At 62.5% G+C, this 20,722-nt stretch overlaps 1 protein-coding gene across 1 annotated transcript in view; it reads left to right on the forward strand.

Moving 5' to 3' along the window:
- TMEM201 (transmembrane protein 201) overlaps window positions 1-18,162 on the forward strand; it is a 23,576-nt gene extending 5,414 nt beyond the window's left edge. The window contains exons 2-11 of the mRNA XM_021683419.1: window positions 1,669-1,789; window positions 2,224-2,418; window positions 3,615-3,791; window positions 5,199-5,548; window positions 6,135-6,338; window positions 11,732-11,961; window positions 15,063-15,134; window positions 15,708-16,007; window positions 17,012-17,149; window positions 18,045-18,162. Of these exons, the coding sequence (XP_021539094.1) occupies window positions 1,669-1,789; window positions 2,224-2,418; window positions 3,615-3,791; window positions 5,199-5,548; window positions 6,135-6,338; window positions 11,732-11,961; window positions 15,063-15,134; window positions 15,708-16,007; window positions 17,012-17,149; window positions 18,045-18,142 (1,885 nt within the window). The 3' untranslated portion in view covers window positions 18,143-18,162. The remainder of the gene's footprint in view (window positions 1-1,668; window positions 1,790-2,223; window positions 2,419-3,614; window positions 3,792-5,198; window positions 5,549-6,134; window positions 6,339-11,731; window positions 11,962-15,062; window positions 15,135-15,707; window positions 16,008-17,011; window positions 17,150-18,044) is intronic.
- The last annotated feature ends 2,560 nt before the right edge of the window (window positions 18,163-20,722 follow it).

Consider the following 20,722-nt stretch of genomic DNA (forward strand, 5'->3'; position numbering starts at 1 on the left):
TTTTTTAAAGATTTTATTTATTGGGGCGCCTGGGTGGCTCAGTCAGTTAAGCGACTGCCTTCGACTCAGGTCATGATCTCGGGGTCCTGGGATCGAGCCCCGCATCGGGCTCCCTGCTCGGCCGGAAGCCTGCTTCTCCCTCTCTCACTCCCCCTGCTTGTGTTCCCTCTCTCGCTTTCTCTCTCTCTGTCAAATAAATAAAATCTTAAAAAAAAAAAAAGATTTTATTTGAGAGAGAGAGAGCACATGAGTGGGGGAGGGTCAGAGGGAGAAGCAGACTCCCTGCTGAGCAGGGAGCCCGATGCGGGACTCGATCCTGGGACTCCAGGATTATGACCTGAGCCGAAGGCAGTCGCTTAACCAACTGAGCCACCCAGGTGCCCCTCACGACCATTTATAAGCACTTACGCTGGCATTGTTCAGTACTTCCCACCCTTGACATGCTCTTGTCCCCAGGTGGCAGGTGGTTGGACTGAGGCCTGGACAACCCTCATAACCTGCCCATGGTCAGTAGGGGGCAAGGGAGGGGCAAGGCCAGGAGGCAGCTGCGGATCCAGGAACTTCCTCCAAGGCCCCTGGCAAGCCCAGGGACAGGAGAGTGACCGAGCTGGCCCTTTGCATTACAGAGCACCTTTATGTGTCTCGTGTCCTCGGATCATCGTAACACACGGATGCACGGGTTCTATGATCGCTCGCACTTGGCAGGTGCAGGCCCGGCTGGGTGAAAAGGAGCTTCCTGGGGCTCACATCTAGAAGTTGGCAGAGCCAGGGCCTCTGGCTCGAGGAAGCACGAGGTCGTGGCTGCCCATGGCAGCAGGGGCCCAGGCAGTACCCCAGAGCTGGAGGTGGCCTTTGGCGGGGGGGACAGGGGCCGTGAGGCCAGGACCCCAGGGCTCAAGTAGCTGCCGCCCATTGCCTACATGGTTTCTAGATCCCTGGGACTGGGGGGTTTGTTGGGCAGTTGCTCTACTCCCCCCGGCCCCCGCCACAGCCAGTGAGGTGGGCGGAGGGGCCCAGAGCACAGATCCCCCAGTGTCTGGGCCGGGATTATCCTGCAGACCCCACCTGTCACCGCATGTGTGGCCAACCAGGGCCACTGTGGATTGCCTGCCCTGTACCCCCCAGCAGGGACGCTTGGCTCCAGTCTGAGCAGCTGTCTCTAGTCCCCGCCCCTCAGTGTCCTCGGCCTCCATCTCTTGGGGTTTTCATCTGTGGAGCACAGGAGGCTCCTGCCATCTGGAAACTCCCGGAGGAGCACCGTTTCCACAGCCCAGGGACAGGTCCAGGGTCTGCAGGCCTCAGGAGGGTGGTCCTAGGGCCTGGCCCCCTGTTGCTCCCCCTGCCTGAGCCCCAGGACGCCGGGAGCTGGTGGCCCTGGGTTCCCACGTAGACCAGCAGGAGCCAAAGGGTCTGGTGCATCTTCAGCTGTCCCCGTGGTGGGGGGTGGAGCCTGTGGCCTGAGGAGAAGCTTGACCCTGCCTCTGCCTCCTTGCTGGTCCTCCTGGTGAGCCCTCAACACGCAGCCAAGCCCCTCGCCGAGTCATTTCCTCCAGCCCACTGTGTCTGCGGCTCTGGGTCCCACGTCCTGCTTCCTGTGCTCTTTCTCGGGTCCCCGTAGCACGCGAGGCAGAGCTCTTCTGGCTGACGCGACCCTGTCCTCGTCCACAGGATGAAGCCGACACACACCATCGTCAACTGCTGGTTCTGCAACCAGGACACGGTCGTGCCGTACGGGAACCGCAACTGCTGGGACTGTCCGCACTGTGAGCAGTACAACGGCTTCCAGGAGGTGCGGGCCCAGGGAGCCGGGGTGGCAGGGTCACGCTGCTACAGGTGGAGGCTCGGGGTTCGCAGCCGGCTCTTTCTGGCTCCGAAGCCCCTTGCCTGCCTTGCATCAGACCAGGCGTCGGCAGGCTCCCCGCGGGCCGTGCTCGGCCGCGACCGCCCAGCTCTGCCACGCCACCGGGCTCTGCTGCGGGAAGACTGCACGCACAAACCCAGGCGGCCAGCCCGCGGGGTGCAGGTTGGCGGGGTGGGGGGCAGGCTGCACTCTGGGGGCTCCACGTGAAGTCTCCTCGGAAGAAAAGCTCCCGCCGCTGCGTGTAATGAGATCCGCCACCTCTCGTCTGGAGTGGCGCCGGCTGGGGCGTCTGCTCTCCCGTCGGCGTCGGTGGGGCTGGGCTCCCCCGCTGACTCCCATCCCGTCCCTCCCCCCGCCCCCAGAACGGCGACTACAACAAGCCCATCCCCGCCCAGTACCTGGAGCACCTGAACCACGTGGTGAGCAGCGCGCCCGGCCCCCGCGCGCCTGCGCAGCCGCAGCAGTGGGTGAGCAGCCAGGTGCTGCTCTGCCGGAGGTGCAGCCACCACCAGACCACCAAGATCAAGCAGCTGGCCGCCTTCGCGCCGCGTGACGAGGTGAGGTGGGCGTGAGGCGGGGGAGGCGCGCACGGGGCCCCCTCCTCCCCCCGTGTGGCTGCAGCCATCGGGGCTCCCAGCCTGGGCACCTCGTGGGGACCCTGGCGCCTGCCAGAGGGGTTTGTCCCCGTGCGGGGCTGGGGGGGGTCCTTGGGCTCCCGCGCGGGCCCTGTCGGAGCCGTCGCGTCCGTGTCCCTGGGTCAGTCTTGTCCACTGGCTGGGCAGGCGGTTTGCTCTGGAGTTGGCGGAGGACGCTCCCGGCTTCCGGGAGAGGAAACTAGGTCAGAGAGAGAGCACAAGCAGGGGGAGCGGCAGGCAGAGGGAGAAGCAGGCTCCGCTTCACCGAGCAGCCCGGTGTTAGGAGCTCGCCTGCCCTGGGCCCGCCGCGGAGCCCAGCAGGCCTGGTTAGCTAGCATGGCCCAGCTGCCTGCCCCCCGCCAGGCCTCGCCCTGTCTGGGGGTTCGCTGACCACTGGAGAAGAGCCCACCTCTCCCACGGTTCTGCCAGCGGGAAGGAGTACAGCACGGAGCCATGGCTGGGCAGGGGGGAGATGGGAAACCTGCATAAAGAAGGGAAGACGTGCAGTTTGGCAACCAGAGCAGTCGTTCTGGCATATTCAGTCCCAGGGAGAGACCAAACTGATAAGTCTCCTGGCCACTGCAGACTGCAATATTTGACTCCCCTGGGGAAGGGGAGGTATGTTGCTGCATCTCTGGAGGGAGGAGGGCTGAGACTCGAATCTGGGCTCTTTTCTGAAGCCCAAAGGACCCTCCAGCTCCCACGAAAGCCCTTGACTCTAGTGTTTTCTGGGCCCTTGGTCTTCGGGGGAGGGCAGGCCCTGCCTCTGGGTGGTTCTGTCTGCATCTAAGTAGCGTCAGCCCGGAGCTGTTTCTCCTGTGACTCACCTGCCTTCCCGGAGCCCAGGAGTGGTGCCTGAAGCAGGGCCCACGACCCAAGCCCCTGGCTTCCAGTGCCTCCCGTGCGGCCACGGAAGCTGGCTAGAGAGGCCCGTCGTCCGTGGGCCCCTGCCGTGTGCCGGCTTCTGGGCCGGGCCTGCCGCTCGGGCGCCGGCATCACCGCAGGCAGTGGGCCGTCGGTCCGGTCGGGCACCGCCGGAAGCAGGTTCCAGCAGGGACGCCTTGCTCGGGGTCGCCCCCAAGGACGCTGAGCCGCTGTCGTGCCCCCACCCCCTGCAGGGCAGGTACGACGAAGAGATCGAGGTGTACCGCCACCACCTGGAGCAGATGTACAAGCTGTGCCGGCCCTGCCAGGCGGCCGTCGAGTACTACATCAAGCACCAGAACCGCCAGCTGCGCGCCCTGCTGCTCAGCCACCAGTTCCGGCGCCGGGACGCCGACCAGACCCACACGCAGGTTGGAGCGGGGCCCCCCGCTGCGTTCGGGGGCTCATACCCTTGAGTGGGGCAAGAAACCCTGTGCGTGGAGGGCAGCTCTTCAGAGCCAAGAGCCTTCCCAGGGGCTCCATCCCACCCTGTCCCCATCCCCACCTGTCCCCAGGCCCCTTCGTGTCCTCAGCCCGACCAGGGGTCCCAGGAAGAGTGGCTCAGGGTCGTGTTGCATTTGTGTTTGTGCTCTTGAGCGGGGGCTTGTCAGGGCCCTGCTGTACGTGGCTGCTGCCCCAACACCAGCATGTGTCCCCCACGGCACCCTTCGTGGTGGGTCTGCCCTTCGGCCCCGTGACCCCCGGGTACAGCTGGAGACCAAACTTGGGGAGTTAACTAACTTGCAGGGCGCCACGCACCAGGATTTGAACCCGGGACTATCTTGCTGAAAGTGTTTTTAATTATTATCACTATACTAGGTTGATGGAATGTTCTGGTTTAAAAACTCTAACGTGAAGCAGGTGCATTTAGAAGTAAAACCATCCACCCCAGGGGCGCCTGGGTGGCTCGGTCGGTTAAGCGTCTGCCTTCTGCTCAGGTCATGCTCCCAGGGTCCTGGGATCGAGCCCCGCATCAGGCTCCTTTGCTCGGCGGGGAGCCTGCTTCACCCTCTGCCTGCCGCTCCCCCTGCTTGTGCTTTCTCTCTGACAAACAAATAAAATCTTAAAACAAAAAAAACCACCCACCCCAGAAATATTCCAGGCTGCACCCAGGCCCCTGACCACAAGGCCACAGCCCCGGCCCCCACGCCCACTTCTGCACAGCCGGAAGCCAGACACTCTGACCTTTGGCCTTCCTCCCCAGCACCGTGTTCCTAGACCAGACAACTTATTGCTGTGTTCTTTTAACTGCATTTTGGCCTGAGTTATCTCTGTGTGTAGTTAAGAGCATGATAGGAACTTTTGATGAGACCTTGACAAAATGAAAAACGTACTAGAAAAAACAGGTCACCGTGATATCAAAAGGGTTTCTCTAAAGAACGTAGCAGAGCAGTAGCCTACCCAGCGTAGTGACTTCGCGGTGGATGAAGGCCGAGAAAGGAGACAGATCAGTGGAACACAGCAGTAAACCTAGAAACAGCTGGGAGTACGTAAGAATTTAAGACCCAGTAAAGACACTGTCTTTGACCATCAGGAACCAGGTGGATTTTTTTTTTTCCCCCAAGGGGGCTTGGACTCACAACCCTGAGATCAAGACCTGAGCTGAGATCAAGTCAGACACTTAACTGACTGGGCCACCCAGGTGCCCCTGGAACCAGGTGGATTCTTCAGCAAGTGCTCTGGGGCCCTGGCCAGACCCCCACGCAGAGCGGGCACTGGGAATGGCTGTCGGTGGTGCTGGCCAGCATCTCGCTAACCAGTCTCTCTTGGTCCCTCAGAGCTTCTCATCCGCGGTGAAGGCCCCGGTCCAGGTCATCGTGCTCCGCGCCCTCGCCTTCCTGGCCTGTACCTTTCTGCTGACCCTTGCACTCTATGGCACCAGCAACCCCTTTGCCCCAGAGGCCACCCTGCCCCCAGCCCTGCCGCCCGGTGGCAATGGCTCAGCCTCACCCGACAACAGCACCGCCCCGGGGGCCGAGGGCTGGCAGCAGCTGCTGGGCCTGCTGCCCGAGCACGCGGCAGAGAAGCTCCGCGAGGCCTGGGCCTTCGGGCAGAGCCACCAGATGGGCGTCGTGGCCCTGGGCCTGCTCACCTGCCTGCTGGCCATGCTGCTGGCTGGTCGCATCAGGTGTGTGTGGAGCCAGGCGGGGCGGGACTCGGTGGGAGGAAAAGCTCCGTGGTGTGGCTGGAGCAAGACATGGTCCCTCTTCTCTGGCAGCTGGGAACCAGGGTGGGGGGGTGGGGCAGAGGAAACAAGTGTGACCTGCCCAAGGGAGTGGTGGCACTTAGAGCTGGCCTGCCCCTCCCTGCCGTGCGCTTCGGCCACCTGGCATGCTTGTCCCCCTCAGGCTCCTCGCCTACAGAGTTGGGGTGGTAATGACCACCTACCTCTCTGGTTGTTGGGGGACCAGGTGGGTCCCTGGCCCCCCCCGTGCACTTGGAGACTGTACTGAATGGTGTCCGCGTCATGCCAGTGGCTCTGAGGGACGGTCCTCAGGCCGGCTTTACAGGCTGGGATCTGGAGGCCCATTCAGAGTCACACAGCGTGTGGGTGTGGGAAGTGGGAGTCAGAGGCCCCTGCTCTCCTCTTGGCCTTGGACTCTGACCTCTGAGCAGGCCAGGGATGGACGTGGGAGGCTGGAAGGGGCAGGAGGGGGTATGTTCTTACCCTGCCCGCCCTGGGCCCTCACCGCCGCCCCTCCTCTGTCCCGCAGGCTCCGGAGGATCGATGCCTTCTCCACCTGCCTGTGGGCCTTGCTGCTGGGGCTGCACCTGACCGAGCAGTACCTGCAGGCCGCCTCACCCGGCTGGCTGGACACGCTCAAGTTCAGCACCACGTCCCTGTGCTGCCTGGTGGGCTTCACGGCAGCAGTGGCCACAAGGAAGGCGACAGGCCCGCGGAGGTTCCGGCCCCGAAGGTCAGAGAAGCAGCAGTGACTGCGGGGGGAGGACAGACGGACGGACAGGCCCGGAGCAGGGCCCCTCTGACTTGCGTCTTACCTGCCTCACTCCTGCCCTTGCCCAGCCTAGTGCCCCCTGTCCTTCCGGCCCCACCAAGCCACCCTCCCAAGTGCCCTCTGGCTGCCCACCACTGCCGCCGTCTTTCTGGCAAAGACCCCGTCAGTGCCCCGAGACTGGATCACGGGCAGCACCGCACGGCCTGCCTCTGACCCAGGAGCCCCCACCCTGGCCACGCCCTTTCCCGGGTTCTTACACCGTGGGTGAGCGTCGGGTCCCTGCCGCTCCTCTCACTTTGCTCCATCCCTGAGCCCCTGGCTCGGGCTGGTGACGGTGGCTGCAGACTGGGCCCTTGCCGCATGGCCTCCTTGGGCTGCTCGGCGTGGGCAGGTGCTGCTGAGCAGGGGCCGGAGCAGAGCCCCCCCCCCCCGCCCCCGGTCCCCACATCACTTCCCTGGTCCATCCTTCTGGGCCTGACGGTGGTCCGGCCAACCCTCATGGAGCCGGGGAAGCAAGAGGACACAGGGCTGCGCCCCCGGGTTTACAGTTCGCTTGCAGCTCCAGGACCTTCCTGAGACCCATGGTCCCTCAGCCTCCTTCCCCAGGAATGGAGAACACAGTTCTTGGGTCCCGACTGGGCCTGACCATGAGTGTGTGGGGCGAGGCTCTTGAGGGGGACAGTAGAGAATCCTGCTGCTCGTATGGTCGGCAAGTGTCTTCTTAGCAGCCAGGCTGCTGGGGGAGTTCACCCAGGTGGGGATCCGAGCAGTCTTTTCTTTATTCATCTATTTTTGGGGCACTGCTGTGGGCTAGACAGAACCAGGGCACACACACGCTGCTCCCTCTTCTGAGACGCAGCTGCTCTGCCCTTAAAAGCCAGGGCCCAGTCCTGGTGGCCGAGCCCTCCGCCCACCCCTGCAGGGGCTGGGGTGCAAGCCTCCCGAGCAAAGGCTGCCCCACCTGGCAGTGGGGGCCTGAGTGCTCTTGGCCCGCTCCCCTACCGCATGCCTGGGATGTCCCATTGCCTCCACTCAGCCCCCGTATGGTGCCTGGAGAAAGTTCTTGCTCCCTGCGGATATCACGGGGCAGGGGCCCAAGAGTGACACACGTGACCCTGGGTCATTTGTCACCTTCTCCCTCTCTGGCCTGTCACTACCCTCCCGGCTCCTGGCACTGCTCATGGAGGCCACTGAGGCTCCCGCGTTCCAGTTCCCTGTGGGGCAGGCGGAAGGGTGGGGACAGAGCCACCGCTCCCGGGGAAGCACGCCTGCTACTCACTAGCTGGTTCCAGCCAGGCCCCGGGCTCTTCCCAGCCTCAGTTTACCATCTGTGAAATGAGAGGTGGACCTTTCTCCAGGGCCCCTGAGTGCTGCCCTTGGCGTGGACACACTGTGGACGCAGAAGTGCCGCCCGCACGCAGCGGAAGTAGTTAGCTTAGGGTGCCGTCTCTGAGTGCTGTCCCTGCAGGTGGGCGGCCCAAGGCTGTCTCCGTCCTGCATTCTGCACTCTGATGACTCCCGCCAGGGCCGGTGTGCCCTGCCACTCATCACTCTGAGCATCAGTCCCCCTCCAGATGGGACCCCAAGGATACCAACCACTCCCCTTTACACATCGGAGCCGGGGGAAGGCAAAGCAGATGACGTGCACGTGAGGCTCACGTGAGCCTGAGGGGCAGGTCGGAGAGCACCCTGGCCAGGCCCTTCATGGAGCCTGGGCCCCACCGTCACAGTCTTTCTATGCTCTCGGGGTCCTAAGAAGCCACCCCGCCCCACTCACATGCGTGTGCGGCAGCCCTTGCCCCGCCCTGGCACCCGGGTGGGTCTGGAGCTGCCCCCTTAGGCGTGTGGCCCCTGATCAAGCCCCTGCCTGGCTGGGCTCGGCTTGTTCTCTGCAGAGGGTGAGGTGCAAGGTGACTGACCAGGAAGGAGGAGTGGGGAGCCTGGCTAAACTGGGAGCGAGACCTGCTGGCCTGGCTTGGCTGTGGGGCGGTGCGGGGGGGGCGGCCCGCTGCCTGTCCCTTCACCCCCATCAGTCTGCCCGAGAGGGGAGAGGAGGCCGCAGGTACCAGGCCGAGAGCCAGTGGTCTGGCTGTGCGTGCCCTCGTACACGGAATCTCCCGTTTTCAAGGAAACGGACAGTGTGATGCTAATTACTGCTTTTCTTGGCGTTGAGTAGAAGCAGGACATCTGTGTGTATGTGTGTATTTAAGTTAAATTATTTATAATAACCATAACCAGCGCTCTCGCTGGCCAGGAGCCCCTGCTGAGCAGATGTCTTTCCTGCCCTCTAGCGGGGGGGGTGGGGGGAAGTCACCCTCATGAGATGAGCCTCATCAGAGTGTGGCTTCCTGGGCTTTTTAGAGTTCTGTGTGACTTTTTAAAATTACGTGTCTGTCCTTTCATTATTTGGAGCATATTTCCAGCACCTTCTGATGTTTACTGGCAACAGCTGAGGAAGTGCAGGCAGCACTGGGATCGTGGCTTATTAACTGGAAATGTGTCGCCCTACCCCGGACCTCTGTCCCCTCCACTGGGGACAACTGTCAGACCACCTGGGGTCGGGGTGACTGTCTCCAAGACGTGAGGGAGGCCCGCTTGGCTATCTTCTCTCTCCGAGTCTGGGGTCCCCACCGTGGGCTGAGCAACTGCCTCGACGCACCCGCTCGGGGAGAAGCCCCTGTCCCTTCTGTCTGTGACGCTTGCCAAGTGGCTCGCCCTCTCTGGTTGTGTAGCGCACCTGCGGAGGATTGGCCGGTGACTCTCTTTGCTGTAACCGTAACTCCTGGCCGTAGATGTCGTGTTTTTATGCTGTATTTTCAATAAATGCCTCCGGGGCTCTGCTTTTACCGGCGGGCATCAGGTACCATGTCTTTTTTGTTTGTTCTTTCACGTTCCTTCAGAGGCTTCGGGGCCGGGGCAGGGGACTTCGGGGCACAGGCATGCCCACAGGAGTCAGGTTTGGTTGCTGGCGACGCGGGGCCCAAACGGCTCGGGGCCCGGCTGTCCTCCGTGCCCTGCCGGGTCCTCTTTTCCCCCATCTCAATAAACTGCTGCCTAAAATGTAGTCCTTCTCTCCTTCCGTTCCCATCTCGGACTGGGATTGGATCGAAAAAGACCAGCCGGCCCCCTTAGTGTCAGGTGGGACATGGGACAGCCGCCTGCCCCGTCCCAGAACCCATTTATTTCAGTAAGCGTACAGACTTGGATTCGGGGCTGAGGGCCTCTGTGAGATGGGGTTTGAGGGTGCCGGGTGGGCTGTGGGGGGTTGCTAGCCAAAGGAAGCGTCGATACTTCTGAGCCCTTTGGAGCCTGGCAGAGGTTCCCAGGGACCGGCTGCTGCGGAGCCGTGATGGCGGTTCCCTTGGCACTTTACAGAGGATCTGCCAGGTGACTGATGTCACTGCGTGTCACAGCAGGAGGGCTCGGGCCAAAGAACCGGCTCCTTAGGGCCAGCGTTCTTAGTGGAATTAGAGATTGGGAACAGCTCCTGTGCCACATGGCTGAGAGACTCGGGTTTGAAGCCCTGGGGCGGCCCCAGGTATGAGCAGGATCTGGGAAAAGCAGGGAAGAGCTGGAAAGACCCTGGAAGCTTCTCCTGGGCACAGCTGACCACCTCTGAACCCTGCAGCCCGACGTGGAGCCTCTTCCCTCACTTGCCCGGGTTGGGGGTGACACGCTGTGGGCTCTGCGGTAGGGGGTGGGCACAGGAGGCCTGGTGCGGAGTCCTGCTGCCATCTGCTGGACAGGCCTAGACGTGCCCTGCCCCCACCCGGTCCTGGGGAGGTGCAGGGCCCGGCAGGGGTCAGAACTTCAGGGCAATGAGAGCAAGCTGACCAAGGGCCCCAGTGCGCCTTCCCTGCCCCCACAGCGAGTGAGGTGCCCCCCCGCCGACCTCTGGTTCTTCCCCCACAGTAGTGGCGCCTCCCTGGGACCCCGGCTCTGGCCCCACCTGGCACCAGGGGAGAGGGGACACATGGTATTACAGTTCTACGGTGACCACACCAAATCGATCTGTGTAGAGACAAAACCTTCCTCAGGTGTCTGGGGGGCAAGGAGGTGGGTGTCCGACAGGCTTGGGCAGAACGAGTCAGCATGCGGAGTGCGGGCGCGTCCAGCCTGGAGTTGGCCAGATCCTTCTGGTGATTGGCTTGATGAGTTCCTGCCACGATTTCCCCATGTCCCCCAAACCCGGGGGCCCCGCCTTTGGTTCTGACATCCACGTAGCCTCGTGGCGCCTTGGAAAGCATTAAAAAGGTCCCATGATTCTCTAGGAGGGCAACGGTGGACCCCACACTTGCCTCTTAGAATTTATTTAAAGCAAGGGCTGGGAGTGAAAAATAGGGAAATGAGTGGACTGTAGTTTGGCTAGCGGTGCCCTGAGCGTTTGGTCACGAGGGGCGCAGGGTGGGTCCCTTAGCAGGCCCCCGGCTCTGCTGCAGGGCCTGAGCCAGCCTGCCCGTCCATCGGCACCTTGTCCATGGCCCCAATTGTCCCTTGGGACTGAGGTAAGGCTGGACCTCCCCCAGCTCCGTCCAGACGGCGGACTAATGTATTAACTGCCTCTGTCCCTCTCCTCTCTCTGTAATCGGTTGCCTTAATCAGAAGCATGGTTGACAATCTGGCTTGGGGCCACCAGGTCCTGTTGTGTGATTTGTCCCATTCTCGAGTTAAAGAGACACTGTCACCTTCTGTCTTTTGGGCAGCCTTGCGATCGTTTACCGGTCTTTTCTAAGCTTGAGTTAGGCTTGTGTCCCCCAAGAGCCTCTTCCCGGGGATCCCCAGCCTGGCCGCCTCCCCCTCCGCTCTGCAAGGGGCTTTAGACGAGTGTCCAAGACCAGAGAGCAGTAGCGGGATTCCCGGAGCCGGGCCCTGGGGAGCAGGGGGCTCCCTGAGCTCAGCCGCCCTGTCAGGAGGCTCTGGGCACGGAGCACAAAGTGGCCAGCGGGAGCCCAAGGCCTTTGGCCTTCATTGAGTGCCTGGCACGGGGTTGGGCATTTTTGCTTCAAGGCGAAGGGTTGGCGTGAGGTTGGCAAGGGCGACAGTGTCACTTTAATACCGAGACTAGTAGTGGAACTAGTTTGCTGTGAAGCCGAGGGGTGGGTGGGATCGGAGGGGGCATGCAGGGAGGGGTGGGTCACGCTGGCTCCTCCCAGCCACCCGCTCCTAATGGCGTGAATGTGGTCGGACTGCTTTTCTGCTTCAACTAACGCACGCCTCCCTGGGACCCCGGCTCCGGCCCCACCTGGCACCAGGGGAGAGGGGACAGGGGACGGGACCTGGGCGGAGGCTGCAGCCTCCAGAGCCACCCAGGGCTGACCCTCCTCTTCTCTCCCGTGCCCGACGGGCTCTTGCAGGTATTTCCCGCGCGACGCGGCCGGCCTTTTCCCCGCGAGCCCCAGCCTGGCTGTGCCCTGCCCGAGCACGGGCCCTTCGCCATCTCTGTTCATCCCCACCGCACCCGGCTTCCTGCCGCTCGCCAACCAGCAGCTGTTCCGGTCTCCTCGACGGGCCTCACCCTCGTCGCTGCCAGGCCGCCTCAGCCGGGCCCTCTCGCTGGGAACCATACCCTCCCTGACGCGGGCAGGTAAGAGGCGCTGGACGCGGGCGGGCAGAGCGGGGCTGGGCGCGGGGTGGGAGGGTGCTGAGAGCTCCTGCCCTAGAGACAGGCGGAACTGGGGTCAGATCCCGGGGCGCCCATTCGGCAGCTGCCTCGCTCCTCTGAGCCTCGGTTTCCCTCCAAGAAAACGAGGTTAGTAGCAGAACCCGCCTGTGGGTGTTTGTGGCAAACTGAGGTGACACATTCAAAGCACCTTATGGAAGGGCGGCAGGCACTCGGTAGACATCCACACACGTTGGGCGTTGTCTTTCACCACCACTCTTACTGTCGTTACTATTGCCGTTGTTTTGAGATCTTGGGGCCTGGAAAATTTGCCCGCATTTACTGAGTGCTTGCCGCACGCAGGCCCTGGCGTGACCGAGACCTGGTCCCTGTCCCGAGAGTCTCATCCTTCACCTTTTCCAGCAGGATGTTCCCGGGAAGTCAGTTATAAATTAAATCCAGTGTTTCCTCCTCGGAGCCTGGCAAGCTCTCTGTGATGGCCCTCGGCACTCTGGGAAGCCACCTGGGCAGACTGGGCTTGCCTCCTCCTCGGGCTGCGTCCTGGGGGCTGGCTGCATGGGTGGCAGGTTTGGGAGTGGGAAGCCACGAGGCAGGATCCCAGCCTCCAAGAATGTGGATGCCATCTCGGTTAATCCAGGCTTGATAATCTGCAGTCGGTGTCTCGTTTAAGCCCCTCAGCAGCTCCACCGGGCTGGAGGCTCCAGTTCCAGTCAGATGCCCCTCTGAGCTTCAGTCTCCCCCCCATGACTTGCCCAGGGTCCCACTGCAGGCTGGGCTTTGTGCCCAGTCATCTGGCTCCTGAGCTCAGGCATCCTCCTGGGTAGAGGGTGGGTCACACCACAGGAGGGACAGGTCATAACGGTGGGTAGGGTTCAAGGCCTTCGGGGTAGGGCCGAAGGTGTGATTGCCCTGAATATAGACGCCCGGACTCCAGATAGTTCTGTGTAACCGGAAGTGAGCTGGCTTGCTGGGCGAGCTGCCCTCCTCCGGGAATGGTCATTCAGCAGAGTTCTTGATCCCCTGCCTGCGGCCCTGGGGTGGGGGTGACCCTGGAATTCCCTGAATGTGGGAACCTGACAGGCCCAGCAGCTGGGCCCTTCCCCTAGAGTGTTCTCTGGAGCTGTCCCATCAGGCCTTCTGGGTGGGGATGAGGGTGGGGCTGGTTGGGGCCAAGGTGGGGACAGGGGCCCAAGCTCCCAGGCCTCTGTAGGACCAGCTCACATCGGGTCCTGCCAGAGCCTTCTGATGGCCGTCTTAGGGACAGAGATGCAGACTGTGGGAGAAGTCTGCCTCTTGTTTTGCTCTTTAAAATATGAAATGACTGGGGTGCCTAGCTGGCTCAGTCAGTAGAGCATATGACTCTTGATCTCAGGATCGTGAGTTCAAGCCCCATGTTGGGCATAGAGCCTACTTTAAAAAAAAAATAAAGAAAAAGAAGTGACTCCCGTTAATGTCTACGGGGTGAAAGGCAGGGACTTGACCTCTGAGGGGCACCTTCCTACCCCTCCTGTCCCCTGTAGTCAAGCTCAGGGTTGAAAAAGTGAGCCCCAGCCTCCCTACCACTGCCCCTCCCTCTGGAGAAAAGCTGCCGGTCTGATGGAGGCAAAATGGGGGTGCTCAGATTCCCCCATCACCAGCCGGGCTGGTGATGGTACACGCGCCGTGGTGGTGTTGTGAGCACCTGATGTGGGCAACCGAAGTGCCAGGAACCATCAGCGGGGCGCAGCCAAGCAGGCCCCCAGCCCATGACCCTGGGAGGGTCTAGAGCCAGAGGCTGTGCCGCAGGGCTGAGATGGGCATGATGTCAGGGAAGCTTCTAGAACAGGGCCGTTAAAAGCCATTTTGCGTATATCCCGAGTTCATACTCGGATGGTTTTCCTTTTCCCCCTCAACAGAGATGTCCCTGTCTGCTCCCTGTGGCCCTTGAAGAGAACATGGGGAGGGAACAGGCCGACTGCTGCGGGCGCCAGGAGCAGCCCTGCCCTGGGCCCCACGCTCCCGGGACGACTCCCCGTGCACGCTGACCCCGGGGGGCCGAGCTGGGGGGCTTCCATTTCCAGCGCCTTGGAGCCGTGGGTGGCATTCCAGAGCTGGCGCAGGCCGTGGAGGCAGGGTCTCCCACCCATCGTGGAGGACCCGTAGCCTCCCTGTTGCCCTGTGGGGCTGGAGGCAAGGACAGCAGGGCAGTTGTGAGACGCGGGCTGGTCTCGGAATGTCTGGTGACGGGTGGGATCCCAGGGTCTCCCTGCTGGGGGCGTTGAGGATGAGTTTCTGCAGCTCCTTGGCTCAGGTAACCAGGAGGCGCTGGTGGTCCGGGGCTCAGGCTCCAGGCCAGGTTCCCGTTTCCTGTGTGTGTCTGTCTCTCTCTCGCCCTACTCGCCTCTGTTCCTCCCTGCTTCCAGCCTCATCCCTGCGCCCCTACAGCTCATGCCCGGCAAAGAGACTGCTCTCCTGGCATCTATAGAGCAGGTTCTGGAAAGGACTCTGTGCTTGGGCAACACGGGCACCCTTACCCAGACATGGGTTGACCTGGGTCTGTGTCCCTGGGCCTTGTGGGGGAAGGGGCAGGCAGCCGCTGTGACCGAGGGACCCTCGGAGCCCCGAGGGTGGTGAAGCAGCAACCGCTCAGGACGGCACGTGGTGGCCGCTGGATCTTTGCACACTCAGCTTTCAGCCGAGCACTGGGGGAACATAGGATACGTGGGGGGGGGTGTCTCTGCCCTCGGGGTGCACTTGGCTGAGGAAAAGCAGCATGTTCGGTGCCCCCTGAGGTGCAGCACGGCCGGCAGGCGCAGGTTAGTGGAGGGGAGGACCCCAGAAGGCTGAAGGAGTAGCTATGGGGGCAAGGGGCCGCTGTGGGTTTCTTTCTCTGCAAGCTGAGAGCGGGCCAAGCGGATCTCTCCTCAGTGAGAGACGCAGTCAGTTGAGGGCGCGCGTGTTTTCGTGAAAGCCTGACGTGAGTGACAAAGGTTAAGTTTCAGCAGAGCGGGGACTGGAGAATGGAGGGGGTGGGTGGCTGTCGTCACCACGGCCCGACACGTGTCGCCCTTCTCTTTCCTCTCCAGACTCGGGGTATCTGTTCAGCGGGAGTCGCCCCCCGTCTCAGGTGTCTCGATCTGGAGAGGTTCCTGTTTCAGGTAAGGAGGACGGGGAAGCTGCTTTCAACGGGGGCAGTGCGGGGCCGGGGTTTCCAGAGCATCCTGTGGGTGGGACAGCAGTGTGGTTAAGCGTGAGCTTTAGGGTCTGACAGGGGCCTGTGTTCAAGTCTCAGCCCTGTGCCTCCCAGCTGTGCAGCCCTGGGCAAGTGACTCACAGCGCTGTGCGTCGCTTTCCTCTTCTGTGAAATGGGCGCAGTAGTTTCCAGGATTTGATACCATGCCGTCACCCTTACCAGTGATGACTGACGGACACGCACACTCAGGATCCCGCCAGGAGCGGGGCTGGGGTTCGCTGACCCTAGTTAAGTCAGGAGTGCCCTTGGGGCAGCAGGGATGTGGCGAAGGGTCTGTGATCCTCTGCCCTCCCTCAGCCCCCAGCAGGCTTCCCTCTGTCCCCTGTCTGGGTGCAGCGTTGCCTTTCTTCCCGGGTTACTAGGGGAGAAGCTCCAGGAACAAGGCAGCCGTAACAAGGGTAGCTGCGACAGTGGGGGACGCTCACGCCTTGTCGCCAGTCTTACCCGAAGTCGTGGTCTCTGTCTTCTTGCCCTCCAGATTACTTCTCTCTGCTGTCGGGATGCTGCCCCTCTTCCCCACTCCCTTCCCCGGCGCCTTCCGTGGCCGGCTCCGTGGCCTCCAGCTCTGGCTCTCTGCGTCACCGCAGGCCCCTCATCAGCCCAGCCCGGCTCAACCTGAATGGGCAGAAGCTGCTGCTGTTCCCGTCACCCCCTGGGGAGGTCCCCAACACACCCAGCAGCTCAGACGAACACTCGCCCCACAACGGCAGCCTCTTCCCCATCGAGCCGCCCCAGGTCCCCCAGAGATCGCCGGCACAGGACACGAAGCTCACAGTGGGTACGACCTGCTGACCGCCGCCCCCCCCCCCGCCCCCCCCGGGAGTCGGGAGAGCCCAGCCGAGCTGTGACGGTGCCTCTGGCCCACAGGTGTGGGATGAGCCGGCACTGGGGCCTGTCCTTCCTCTTCCCCGGGCACGTGCAGCCACTCTCCCAAGCTCCAGACACTCCCTGCCTGCCTTCTGGTGACCTTGAACCTCCGAGACATTGCCCTCCGTTGGCTGATTTTATTTTCTTCTTTTGCAATTGACCTTGAGGGTCCTTTGTTCCTTGGGATGGATCAAAAACACATCATGCCCTGCTAGCCTGCACCTGTCTGGTTGCAGATATTTTTGTTTTGCTCAAATGGTGGTGTTCTGCCAAGCATTTTTTTTTTTTAAAGATTTTATTTATTTATTTGAGAGAGAGAATGAGATAGAGCATGACAGGGGGGAGGGTCAGAGGGAGAAGCAGACTCCCTGCTGAGCAGGGAGCCTGATGCGGGACTCGATCCCGGGACTCCAGGATCATGACCTGAGCCGAAGGCAGTTGCTTAACCAACTGAGTCACCCAGGCGCCCTCTGCCAAGCATTTTTTAAATTTTTTAAAGTTAGGCCTCAATGTGTGGATTTGCTGTGCCTCTTACAATGTCAGAAGATCTGGCCACAGTGGGTCTGGATACTGGCCAGACAGGTGGAAGGACAGGTTGAGATCCCACATCCCAGCCTCGGCCACCCCCAGCCCCACCTCCCGAAGCCTCGCTTGTGGCCACCATCTGTCAGCGCCCGTAGGCCATGGAGTTTGCTGCTCCTGATCTAAAACCAGCTCCCCTTCGTGGCAGCCACACAGCCGGGATATCAACGAGGCCCTGGCTTCCCGTTGCCCAGGGTAGGGCAAGTGGGCTGGGACGGGCAGGGCTGGCTGGCCACATCCACGGATGGTCCGGGGACTGGAGGTAGCGCTGCCTCACGTCCGTCCCTGGGGGTGAGCTGTGCACATCCACCGAGACACCCCTTCTCTCCGCAGACATGAGGTCGGCGCCAGAAAGAGGCAGCGTCTGCAGTAGCCGGTCCGTCAAGAAAGAGGACGACTCATCTCAGTCGTCCACCTGCGTGGTGGACACCACCACCCAAGGGTGCGCAGAGGAGGCCACCGCCTGGCGAGGTCTGTGCTCTGACCTGGGGGTGGAAGGCAGGGGGGCATGGGGGCCACGGGGCTGCAGCCCCCCTCCCTTCCTGGTCTGTCTGGGACCCTGAGAGAAAAAGCCCTCCAGGCTCTTGAGTGGCGAAAGACAGTGAGTTAACCCGCCCAGCACCTTCTGGGTCCAGCCACCCCTCGGCAGACAGCAGCCCATCCTCAGATCAGGGTCTGGATCCGCTGCCGCACCCCGAGTACCCCAGAGCCCCATGTGGGCTCCTGTCGCTAGCACAGACGCAGAGTGCTTCGGCCCCCACGCAGCGTCCCCAGGGGACGCCAGCCGGGAGCGCCGTGGGGCAGGGAGTGACATCAGATCCTGGTTCTTTGAAGCACCGGGCACCCAGTGGGCATGCAGCAGTCCGCCCGGGGGAGCCCGGGGGACACGTGTGTGGAGAAGATGGATGGACAGGGGTGCGCAGATGGTTTTGAGCTGACCGGAAATAGGTGCTTCCCCCACATCCGGCTGGTCTGGGGTGCGACCCAGCAGCCGCAAGACCCAGAGCACAGACTTGGGGCCGGGAACCCCAGCCTGGAGCCTGGGCGGGGTACTCCTCACTCCCCTAGAGCCCTGTTCCCTGTCTATGCAGTGGGAGTCGCACTGCTGACCCCTCGCCAGGGTACAGTACAGGGCACCCTCACCCAGGACCTGCCTGGTAGCGCGGGCTCGGGAAATGAGGCGCCTCTGGGGAGGCAGGACTTGACCAAGTGACCCCAGGCGCAGGGGTCTTCCTGGCCTCTGGGCCCCACAGCAGCATCTCTGGGAGGGCTGGGCTGGTGGTCCGCTGCACGGAGACCCCGCCACCCACAGGTCCTTCTTCTGACCTTTGCCCTCTGACTGTGTCTCTTCACTGTCTCTCTCAAGGTCGTTTCAGGCCCTCCCTGGTCCGGGGCCTCCTGGCTGTGAGCTTGGCCGCCAACGTGCTCTTCACCTCGGCCTACCTGTACCAGGTCCTGCGCTGACCTGCGGTCCGCGGCCTCCCAGCGCCCAGAGGGGCTCGGAGGCGCCCAGGTGCATGCTGCTCCCACCACTGCCGGCCTCGGAGCCCCCCCAAGGGGCTGCCTCCGCTGTCCTCTCCAGGGCCCTTGACCTCGCTGGGCCAGTCCTGTCCTAGGGATCCCTCCTCCTCCCCTAACAGGCCGCAGGGCTGAGCGTGGTCCGTGAGGTCACTCTCCTCCCTGCCTGTCTCCTCAGCTGACATCACTTGTGTTTGGTGCTGACCCTGATCCCGAAGCCAGGGATCCCCGAGGGGCGGCAGGGCCCCGGGGCCCCCTCCCCCACTGCCCAGCCCGCCAGGCAGGAGGACCACCACTACTGTAAGTGCAGCAGGAGCTGGCTGCCTCCCGACGCTGCGCTGCGGGCCGGGACCACGTCTCCGTACTGTGCTCTGATCCCACGCAGCCGCCTCAGGTTCCGTGGGGAGGAGGGAGCGACGGTCCCTGTCACTCCTCCTCAGTCCTGCCCGGGGAAGAACAGAGCCCTGGGGCAGGCCCCCTCAGGACTGGCATCCCCTGCCCCTGTCTTGCCCTGTCCTATCAGCTCTAGGCCCGGCCTGCCCTCTGGCTCTTCTGGCTGGGCAGGTGGGTGCCCGGGGTCCCCAACCCAGGGCCCCTCAGAGTTCTAGTGTAAGCACCTCCGCCCACCCCCGCCAGCCTCCCTGCTGCCCTCTCGTGCCCCCATTTTATTACCTCTAGTGACCTTCCCAGGCAGCAGCCCCGTGACACAGAACACTACCCAGGGCCCACCCCACCTCCCTTCCAGGCCTGCGCTTCTGGGCCCCTCCTCCATGCACTGCCCACAGGGGCCTCGCTTGAGCCCTCAGCCTGCATCGCCCTGCAGGGCAGGCCCGGGACAGCCTGCGGGTCTCTGAGGAGACCGGACCCCGCCCCTGCCCTGCCACCAACCTGGCCCCTTTGGGCCCCCGAGGCCCTACTTCCTTCCTCCCTTTCGTTGTACTGTCACTGTGGGCTCAGTGTGACCTCGGTCTCCAGGCCACCTCGGCTGGCTTTCTCTCCCACCCCACTCCCCTCAGGCCCTGCCGCTGCCATGCCGACTGCTACCACAGATTTGCCCCCCACCCCTGCCTTTGTGCCGGGGTCCCGTCCTGCCCCCGAGCGGAGGAAGGGGGGGCCTTTGGTCTGGCGCAGGGACACACCCCCCCCCCGCCGTGCTGTGAGGAATGAGTGTGTGTGTGCCTGTGGCCCTCAGAGTCCCCCCGCCCCCGCTGCCCTGGGCCTGGGCCACGGGCCTGGGCCGCGTGTGTGTCCTGCACGTGTCCGCGCCCCTTGGGGAGGGCCTGGCGGTCTTGGTGAATTCTGAGACTGCCTGGTGGGAGGGTGGTGGTCATGAGGGCAGGAGGAAGGGTCTTTACCATTCAGGGATAAAGTTTAGTTTTATTTTTCTATACATTGTTGTCAGGTAAGGCATTCTGCGGGTTAGCAGGATGCCCTCAGTTCTCCCTGCCAGGGAGCTTTCGTTTTTTTAAGCCTTGGGTGCTTTTTTAGTAATTTTTTTTACCATGTGGGGAAGGAGTTGCTCTGACTTCCCCCTCTCTCCTCTTCCCCCCACTCCTGTCCTGAGAGCTCTTTCCTGCCCGGTCTCCCACCCCAGCACCTGGGGCCTGGGGGGCCAGGGGCCGCACCAGGACCCCGAGTCCCACTGCCAGAAATTATGCCAACGTGGAGGTGGTGCTTTGGGCCTCCGTTTGTAGAGTGGGCATGCGTGTCAAGTTTTTTAATTTTGTTTTTTTTGCCTAACAAAGCCGAACTCCATTCCCGAATACCCTTCCTCTGTGGCTCTGAGGAAGCCCCAACACAGAGTGCCCGCCCCTCTCCTCTCACCCCTCCTGGCACCCCGCAGGGGCAGGGGAGAGGCAGAGTGGGGAGGGGGGCTTACTTATGTTTTCTTTCAAACAAAAAACACAACCTTATTTTTCTTTACAAAAGCAAAAAAGGAAACCAAAAAAGATACCAACCTTTGAACTATATACCTCAGTCCGTCTGGTCTTCATTCTGTTCCCTCGGGCGGCTCAGGCCTGCGGGAGTGAGGAGGGGTCCTGGATCTCAGCCCTGCAGCCAGTGAGAAGTGATTTCTCTCCTTTCTTCAATATGGAGTTGAGAGTGGGGTCCTGGGGCTTACGGTGGCTGTCGCCGTGGCAAGTACAGCGTGACCGTGTCCCCAGGAGGTGAAGGGATTTGAAACCAGGCGACCCGCTGCCTGGGGGCGGGGCGGGGGGGCGCTGGGCGGGCAGGGCAGACAGGAGTTTGCTGAGCACAGAGTCAAGGAGGGTGTCCCGGGGGACGTGTGAGCCAGGGCTCAGGCAGAAAGCCTGTCCCAACCAGCAATCCCCAACCTGACCCCAGAGCTGCAGGGGCGACAGACCTTGCTTTCTCCTGAGCCCCCTCCCCTCTGCTGACCCTCCTGGCAGCTAGGCTCGGCGCTGACCCCCCACCCCCGCGAGGTGCGCAGACAGACACAGCCCAGCCTGGGTGAGGAGGCCAGGCTTCAGGCCTAGCGAGGGCAAGTGCAGGGTGGGTCCCGAG

This window comes from Neomonachus schauinslandi, chromosome 4 (assembly GCF_002201575.2).
Source record: "Neomonachus schauinslandi chromosome 4, ASM220157v2, whole genome shotgun sequence".
NCBI classification, from domain to species: Eukaryota; Metazoa; Chordata; class Mammalia; order Carnivora; family Phocidae; genus Neomonachus; species Neomonachus schauinslandi.